The sequence below is a fragment of the Parus major genome, chromosome 1, assembly GCF_001522545.3.
Source record: "Parus major isolate Abel chromosome 1, Parus_major1.1, whole genome shotgun sequence".
Lineage (NCBI taxonomy): Eukaryota > Metazoa > Chordata > Aves > Passeriformes > Paridae > Parus > Parus major.
Genome location: NC_031768.1, coordinates 98,476,192 through 98,485,183, shown reverse-complemented (window position 1 = coordinate 98,485,183; position 8,992 = coordinate 98,476,192). Strand labels below are relative to the sequence as shown.

The following is an 8,992-nucleotide window of genomic DNA, read 5'->3' as shown; positions in this document are numbered from 1 at the left end:
TGTTAGTGGTTCCAAAACTGGGCTGAGGGTTTGGTATGGAGAATTACCACATGCTCTGGGTCAAACAGCTGCAATGTGCTCTAGGAAGATGCTGCCTGATCAGGAAGATTGAGAGAGATGACCCCACTGGTGGTCCCTTGCAACCTTGCCCATTCTGGGGTTGCAAGTTATGTCAACTGTGCACTCCATGTTCATTAGTCCAGGTATGGAATGAGTGGGAGTTCACCTTCTTCACGCTCAGGTGGGCAAAGTGTTGTTCTTGGCTTTCACAGCGTAGAAATGAGCTGCTCCCAGAGCAGCCTTTTCTCCCTTCCCCTCTGGATTGTTCACAACCACAGTTCTTAGTGCTGTTGTTCCATCTGGTCTTCCTGGCTCTCCTGAGGTGCTTTTACCCCAGCGTGCAGTCTGTGCCGGTGTGCTCTTCAGCCTCCTTTTCCTGGTTGTTGCAGGGTGGAGCACGTACGGATGCACGCCAAGCACCGTGGCCACGAGGCGATGCATGCCGAAATGGTTCTCATCCTCATCGCCACACTCGTGGTGGCACAGCTCCTCCTGGTTCAGTGGAAGCAGCGGCACCCTCGCTCCTACAATGTGAGTTGCCCCCACAGCCGTTCTGCCTCCGAGGCTGGATGTGAGTGCTGAGCCATGCCCTCCTTTTGCTGATGAGAAAAGCCTTCCTGGTTTGTTTTCCCACTGTCTGGTGGTGTGATTCCCTTGTTTTCCCAGCATTGCCTTGTTTCTCCCAGCACGTGGGGGATTCTGGCTAGGGATGAGGGTGGATGAACGTGAAGGCCTCAGGTTTCTGTTGGAAGTGATGCAAATAACTCGGTGTCACATAGTGCTTTAACATCAGGGGTTGACAAGCAGATCCTGGGGGTTGTCCTGAGGGAAGCTGCGTTTTGTGGGTGATTCCTTGGAAGCAACGGGGGCTTCTTGCTGCTGCCAGCTTGGGTTTGATGGTTCCTGCAGCACTCTTAATGTTTCCAGGTAGTACCTGTAGTCCTCTGTGAACTTCAAACCAAACCTGTTTGCCCGTTTCCCTCCAGCAGCACTGTGGGAGCTCAGCTGCACAGCTGTAGATCCTTTTGGGAATAGGCTGTAGTGCAGAGGCGAGCCAAAACCTTCCTGCCTTGTGTAATACCTGTCTGAGACATCTGTGGTTGCAGCCTTGGGATTCTGGGAAGACAAAATTTTATGTAGCTGCCTTACCACAACTAGTTGTGTGGATCATCTCCCACACATTCCTCTGGAGATGATTCCTCTGCATTCTCCTGCCAGCTGTACCTTTTGCTACCAAAAATCACGTGGCTGCTGCCTCTGACTGCCTCACAAAATCACAGAACAGTTTGGGTTGGAAAAGCCCTCTGAGATCATTGATCCAACTGTTCCTCCTGCACTGCCAAGCCCTTCCCTAACCCATGTCCCCAAGTGCCACATCCACTCAGCTTTTAAATCCCTCCAGAGATGGTGACTCCATCACTGCCTCAGGCCGCCTGTGCCAGGGTTTCACCACTGTATCTGGGAAGAAATTTTCCCAATATGCAACCTTAACCTCCTCTAGCAAAACCTGAGGCCTTTTCTTATGTCCATTCACTTGTTTCCTGAGAGCAGAGAATGAGCCCCATTTGGCTATAACCTCTTCTCAGGTATAATATAAGATGTATATATATGCATATGTGTATATATGTATATGTACATATTATATATATGTATATATAAGAATATATATACAGGCAAGAGGAGGAGCATGGCCTTTCTGCTCAATTGATGTGGCATCAAATTTATTTCTGTGAACCTGTTGCCAAAATGATTTTTGCTTTTCTGTTTTCTTCATACTCTGTAGCTCTGTAGAGTCTTATTGTATAGTTAAATAGTTCCTATCCGTCTCCAGCATTTTTCCTACTGTGATAGAAAGACAAAACACATTCCAAAGTCCCTATCCTAATCTTGGTTCTTTTGGGAACCAAGGACAAACCACCCTCCCAAGACACTTTCCCATAAACAACGCGCAAAACCCAAAGAGAGTTGAACCAGAAGGGGGGGGGAAACTGATGCCTTAAAAATCTAGCAGTAGAACAACACACATAAAAACCAATTTTAATAAAGGAGGTAATATAAAAGTTGCTCTTTAATTGGAGGCCTCCAGTGGCATTTTTCCATGTTGGCCAGTGAGCTGGACGCAGTTAAGTTCTTTGTCCAATCATCTCTGTAAGCACGGGAAATTCAAAGCCCCTATAGAAGAGGGTGCAATTCAATCAAAGTTGGCTGTTGCTGCATGATCTTGTTGTTTTTGTGTCACTTTCCTGTCTCCACCATCAGTGACAGAGAGTGACTGGAGGGTCAAGGAATGATGGGAGGTGCTCACAACCCCCAGTCACCTTAGTCCAGTTCCAGCTCTTGTGCTAATTGACCTTACAGCTTACAGCATCCCAGCAATCCTCCCACCACTGCTCACAGTCCTCCTGGCACAGTGGCACATCCCAGATCCGCTCCTTCCGCCAGCTGGTGTCTGCCTGCAGGGCCCCCAGTTTCCCCCAGTTCACCCCAGCGATCCTGGTGGGTGGGTGAGGGGAAGTCTGGACCTACCTGGTCGGTCCATGGCCCCAGGTTAGGGGAACACTCATAGAGACATGTCCTGGATGAAGTGGCACTTGCACTTCTCTGGCATGGCCCCACAGTGGGCCCAGTTGAAGTTTTACAGGTAGGACTGATCCTGCTGGGTTTCCAAACCGGTGCTTGCAATGCAGCAGGCATTGTCCTTACAGAGGAGACACTGCACCAGAGCAGCTGGGGATCAACTAAGACCCATCAGGACCCACCAGGGCTTCAGGGAAAGTGTTAGTGCTCATGGGTGGGTGACACTGAGTGATAGAATTCATGTTGGGACACAGAGCCCCCCAGCCTCCATCCTGGTGACCCCACAGCAAGTGACACCAGCATGTGCTGGTGCAGTGGATGAGGACCGTACCTGTCTGTAGAGCTGCCCCTCAGGGCCAGGCTCTGTTTTATGGTGCTTGGCATCCATGCAGACATTGAGCAGAGAGTCCTGCGTCACTGCTGTGGTAGGAGCTGGCCAGGCCACCAGCACCAGCAGAGCCAACACCGCTGCCATCGCTCTGCCAGGGCGACAGCAGGTCAGGATGGCAGCACTGAGACACGCGGTGACAGCGGGGACAAAATCCCCCACTGTGCGTGTGGAAGTGTGGCAGCACATGGTCACTGCCACCAACAGTGGGGCCAGGGATGTTACCTGGGGAGTGCCAGGGGTCAGGGCTCTTACCTGGGGGGCAGCTGGGCTCCAGGTGCCGTGGGACGAGCACAGCTCATCTCAAACGTCCTGGTGCAACCCTTGGCCACTAATCACAGTGGCAGATTGGACAGCACTGAGGGCACGGAGGAGGCAGTGCACCCTTCCCTGGCACCCTGCTGCATCCTGGATTGACACTTGTGCCCATCCTGGCCCCCCAACTGCCCCGCATACAGCTGGAATTCATCGTCCTGGCGCCAGGCTGGGGCCAGCAAGAGCCAAAATCCACCTGTGGCTGTTTTTCCTTCCCTGCTGTGGGAGGTGGCCTGATTTCCTGACACCAGCACAAGGGGCAGGACCTGGCCCCCCAACGCCACCGGGTCCCTGTGAGTGACCGGGTGGGAGCACCGCAGTGGGTAAGAGATGTTGCTGGTGGGGACAGAAACCCCTGTGGGGTCACCGATGGCCACAGGGTAGAGGCAAATACCCCTCATGGAATTACAGGTACTCCAGGGGATCACAGGTGCCCCATGGCGGGGGGACCAGATGCCCTGGGGGAGAGCAGTCACCTGTGGCTCGGGAGGGACAGAAACTCTCCCGTGTGGGACGTGCCTCGAGGAGGGAGGGAGGGAAGATACCCTGGAAGATGCAGATGCTTCCAAGATCACCCATGATGGGGGGGGCAGACATGCCCCGGGGGTCATAGGTGCCCTGAGAAGGGGGGAAGACACACCCTGGTGGGGTCGCAGATACCCTCTCACATCACAGATGACAAAGACCACCACCCATGGATGCCAGCTGCCCCCAAAGGAGCAGATACCCCATGAGGACCACAGATCTCTCCCCCTGGGGTCACTGGTACCCGTGGGGGGTCACATACCCACCATTAGTCACAGATATCCCCTCACTCGGGTGACAGCCATCTCTGGGGGAGGTCACGAACGCACCAGACCCGGAGGCGCGGGGCCCCGCCCACCACCTGTCAATCAGGCCCAGCCCCGCCCATTCTTTACCTTGTGGGCCTGGCCGCGCCGACATAACCGCTCTCCCTCTGCGCATGCTCCGTGCGCTGTAACTGCTTCCGGCTTGGCCTCTACTTCCGGCACCGGGGTGGGGGGAGATGCGGGGTGGGGTATCCGGCGGCCGGGAACGGGTTCGGAGCTGGGGAGCGGCCCCCGCTCCTCCAGCGGGCACGGCCGCGGTGCTCGTTTCAGTGCTCGGGGTTGTGTCTGAGCTCCTGCTGCCACACAAGGGGACACCTGGAACCCTCTCAGCCCCAGAGTGGCATTGGGACCCTGCCTGGAGCCAGGGTGCTCAGGAAGGTGTCTGTAGCTGCTCTTCCCTGCTTGGCTGGGGGCTGCCAGGGAGGCAGCAGGACTCAGGCTGCAATTAGACATGGTCAGGAAGTGACACAAGGCAGCAGCTGAGCCCAAAGGGCCTGTTTGCTGGGGTACCATGGAGCTGTCGGGGTGCTCACCCACCTCTCTCCCTTCCCCAGCTCCAGAGCATTGCTGAAAAGGACAACTTGGTGCCCATAGGAAAGCCAGCATCCGAGGTGGGTGTGTGGGCAGGGAAGTGAGGGTTTGCCACAGGGCTTGAGGGGCAGACGGGGTTGCTGGAGCTGTTGTGCCACAGCACTATGATGAGGAGGAGGAGGATGGAAGATGATGAAGATAGTGAAGAGGACTCAGAAGATAAGGACATGCAGGATATGGATGAGATGAATGATTATAATGAGTCTCCTGATGATGGGGAGATCAATAAGGTAAATAGCATGAGACCCCAAAGCAGGGGATGTGAAATGTGTGGGACCCTGAGCATGAGTTCCAGGGGCCGTCATCTCTCCTTCAGTCCCTCTGCGGGGTTCTTTCTCTGGTAGGAGATCTCAAACCTTTCTTTCCTAGGTGAATATGGAGGGGACAGAACAGGATCAGGACCAGTGGATGATCTGATTCTGTCACAACCATGCCAAACCAGAGGCTGGGGGAGAGCCTTTGCTCCCCATGGCTCTGGGGATAGTTCAGTGAAGCTCCTCCTGCTGTGGGCGCTGTGTGGGGAAGAAGGGTTCTGAGGGGAGACTGCCACCTGACACATTAGAGCTGACACATCTTTTCTAATCAACTCAGTTTTTAAGAAAACAACCCCAAATCTGGTGTCTGAGGCCACCAGGGCAGGCAGGGGGTACCAGTCAGGCAGGCAGGGGGTACCAGTCAGGCAAGTGCAGGGCTGCCCCCCACCATCCACTGGTGTGCCTGGCAGACCTCCCTGTGCAGTGCAGGCAGGAGCACTACAGGGCATGAGCCCCCTCCTTACCCACTGCGCCCCACCACAGACCACAGCAGCCACTGTGTTTCCTCCAGAGCCCATGTTGAGGCTGAGATGGGGGTTGGGGACCTGGCACCCTGCCGGTAACTGTGGCCACCACAAGGCAGGAGCTCCTTGCTCGCTCAGTGGGTGCCGGTGTAGCGCAGCTCGGCGATCCCATCAGGAATGGCGCGGAAGTACTCCAGGCTGGCACGGTGCACCTTGCTGTGGTACTTGCCGCAGGTCTTGGCGTACTGCAGGAAGTGGGGTGCCCCAGGGAAGAGGACATTATCAGCCAGGATGGTGGCCCCCTCAGCCAGCAGCTGGTGGCTCTCCAGCAGCTGTAGGTCCTGCAGGTAGCAGCGTTTGCAGTGATCCATGAAGACCAAGGTGGCATTCATCAGGCCATGCTTCTCCTGCAAGTGGGGTATCACCTCCTCCGAGGGGCCCACGATCAGCTCCACCTGTGCTGCAGGACCCTCAGTTGCTGGGGCAGGGTGTCAGGGTGGTGAGAGGTTCAGATGGAAGAGGACCTTTCCATTCCCACATATACTTCCCTGCAGGTGCTTCAGTCCCTGCCACAGCGGTGAAGGACCCCCACTTGTCTGCTCACTGAAACCAGCCAGGTGGATGAACTTTTAGGCCACAGCAGTGTGTCGGGGGCCCCCCTCAATGGTGTAGAGGTGGGCACCTGGGGGCAGCCCCTGTGCCAGCAGCACGGTGCCACAGTATGTGCCCAGCTCCAGCACCTGCAGCGGTGCCCGTTCCAACAGCACCTGCTCCACGATCCCCCCTGACATGGCACGAGCCTCTCAGCACCCCCACGCCTGTGCCACCCCAGCCCTGGGCAGGGCGAAGGTGCCAAGCGGTTCCCAGTGCCCAGAGGGATGGAGGAAATGCCACAGCCAGGTCAATGATGCCACACCAACAGTGCTGTGGCTTTGCTGGCAGTGCAATGGCCAATGGTGCCACAATCATGCCAGTGGTACTATGGCTGTATCAACAATGCCACCGCCATGCCAATGGTGCTGGCACCACGCCAACACTGTCACAGCCACGTCAGCGGTGTCACGGCCGTGCCAGTGGTGCCATGGCTGAGCCCAGTGCCGTGCCCCACGTGGGGTGAGCACACAAGGGTGGCACTCACCTTTGTCAGGCCCCACACAGCTGAGGTGCTCACAGTGGTAGCACCACTGGTCGAAGGTCTGGAGGATGTGGTGGGGGTCCCCAGGGATGGCGTGGGCCAGCAGGTACTGGAAGGCACGCTGCTCCCGCGAGGTGCCGGTGAGCCGGTCCCGCAGCCAGGCCAGCAGCACTGCCCGGTACAGCAGCAGCAGGTAGTGCCGGTACCGGATCAGCAGGGTGACAATGAAGGGGAGGAAGGCCAGGGCAATCACCGGAGACACCATCACAAGCGAGTGAGGCTGTGATCTTTGCACAGCTACTGAGTAGATTTGTTAGTAGAAAAGGAGGTAGAAAAGAGGGGTAGAAAAAGCGGCAGTGTGAGGCTGCCGGCAGCGGGAACCGCCAGGCAGCGGGGAGCGAGCGACCGCTGCTGGGTTCTGCGGATCAGACTGGGAGGTGCTGAGTGCGGCGGCATCCGCCAGGGCTGGCCGGATCACGCACAGGTGCCAGACCGGGGGCGGACTGCGGGGGACCCTGGGGGTAGCGGGGACCCCGGACGGTGTTTCCCGAGCGGAGACCGAGGGGGCGCCGTGTGAGCGGCGGCCGGGAGCGCTGAGTAGCAGCCAGCGGGGACCCAGCACAGAAACTCCCAGAGCTTGCTAACCCAGCGGCGGCAGTGCTAAAGCTGCGCACCGCGCTGCCTTTACAGACAGAACTAAGACAGAAGCTGTTTTAGTTGTGTGGGGGGTCTCGGAAACCGCAGAGCTCGCTAACCCAGCGGCGGCAGCGGAACGCAGTTTGCGTACGGTGCCGCTGAGGGTCGGGAACGGGCTTGGTTATACCAAAGTCTCGGAAATTGCATGAGGGACTCCGAAACGCGACGGCTTCTCTGCAATCCGCCAGCATAAAGCTGCCCAATCACGGGGACGGAGCACATGCGTAGCTTTCGGCAGCCCATCCGCCCGCCCGCCCATCCATCCATCCATCCATCCATCCATCCATCCATCCATCCATCCATCCATCCATCCATCATGCTCTTGTAGCTGCTTGGGAAGGCGGGCCTTGCTTAGAGGGTCTGTAGTTGGCTAAATAAGGAGGTGGGCCTTGTTGGGATGGTCTGTGGATGGCTGATTGGGATGCGACTGGGAGCGAGGAAGAAGTCAGCAAGGAGAGAAGGAGGAAGTGAAGAGATGTCAACAGGTATACCCCCAGATAGCCCTCAGAAGGAAACTAACCCGGTGGAGATATGATCCCAACACCAAACATATGTAATATTGTGTGATAGAGTGGACTGGGACGGAGACTGAGCATGTGTACTGGCCGTGGTGTGAGTCAAATGAAGAGTGGATGTGTCAAGTTTTAACCTTCCATATAAAACAGAAAATCTCGGTACACATCAGAGAAAAGAGACTTCTCACTGAACAGGCCTTCTAGCTCTGACCTCTCAGTCCTGAATCTCAAAGGAAAGCTACTCTGCACTCCACTCCATCCAAACAGAAAATCCTGGATTCAAGAAAAACACTGGTGTAGGATATGCTGTGTTTTCCTGCATTCTCTTGCCACTTCCTACCTTTTTGTTTGTGTTACACTAATTTTAGATCAAGTGTAACACAGAAGAGTCGTTCTCTACTCAAATTCATTTTTCCATGCATATACAGTGATTTCAAAATGCCTTTCCCTCTTTCAATCTGAGATGAAACCTTAATGAACTCTGTTTCAAAGTCACTGTCACCCCTACAGAGAGGCCTAGAGCTTTCCTTACCTGATCCTCAAGAAACTGTGAGCTACCATCCACAGAGATAGGGACCAGAGGTACCCCCACCTCAATTAAGGGGCAAGAGGTGCCCCTTGACAAAACACAACCACTTATCTAGTTACCTACACTGCCCTTCCTCTCCTAATGTAAGGGGTGAGGAATGACATGCGTGCTATGCACTAGCAGTGAATCCTCCCCTTGTGCTAGTCAAGCCCCTAGAGAAAACAGGACAACAAAAGGTTGCTCAGTTTTGTGCCCTCCTGCTCTTGCAGGGTAAGAGGCAAGAATCCACTGCAGTCTCTTTGACTTTTCCTTTAAGACAGCATCCCAAAGGCACAGAGGGTGAAATATTACCGAGAAGAGGGTAGCAGGCAGTAGATGTCCACCTACTCTCTTTCCAGAAGGGCTGTGGGAAGTGCTGTGCACATATGTGCCCATGTGTGTGACTCTGCCCGCGTGTGCCAAGGTGCGTGAGTCTGCACATGCTGTGCCAGTGTGCACTGCTCCGTGTGCACGCACCAGTGCTGGGGTGTACGTGTGTGTCAGTGTGTGAAGCTGCA

At 55.6% G+C, this 8,992-nt stretch overlaps 1 protein-coding gene across 1 annotated transcript; it reads right to left on the bottom strand.

Annotated features, from left to right (window-relative positions):
- Positions 1 to 5,694: 5,694 nt before the first annotated feature.
- LOC107199811 (transmembrane O-methyltransferase homolog) lies at positions 5,695 to 7,178 on the bottom strand. Its single transcript, XM_015617382.3, is given in 3 exon segments — positions 5,695 to 6,038; positions 6,099 to 6,344; positions 6,699 to 7,178. Coding segments are annotated over 3 exon segments (852 nt in total). The 5' UTR covers positions 6,961 to 7,178.
- Positions 7,179 to 8,992: the final 1,814 nt, after the last annotated feature.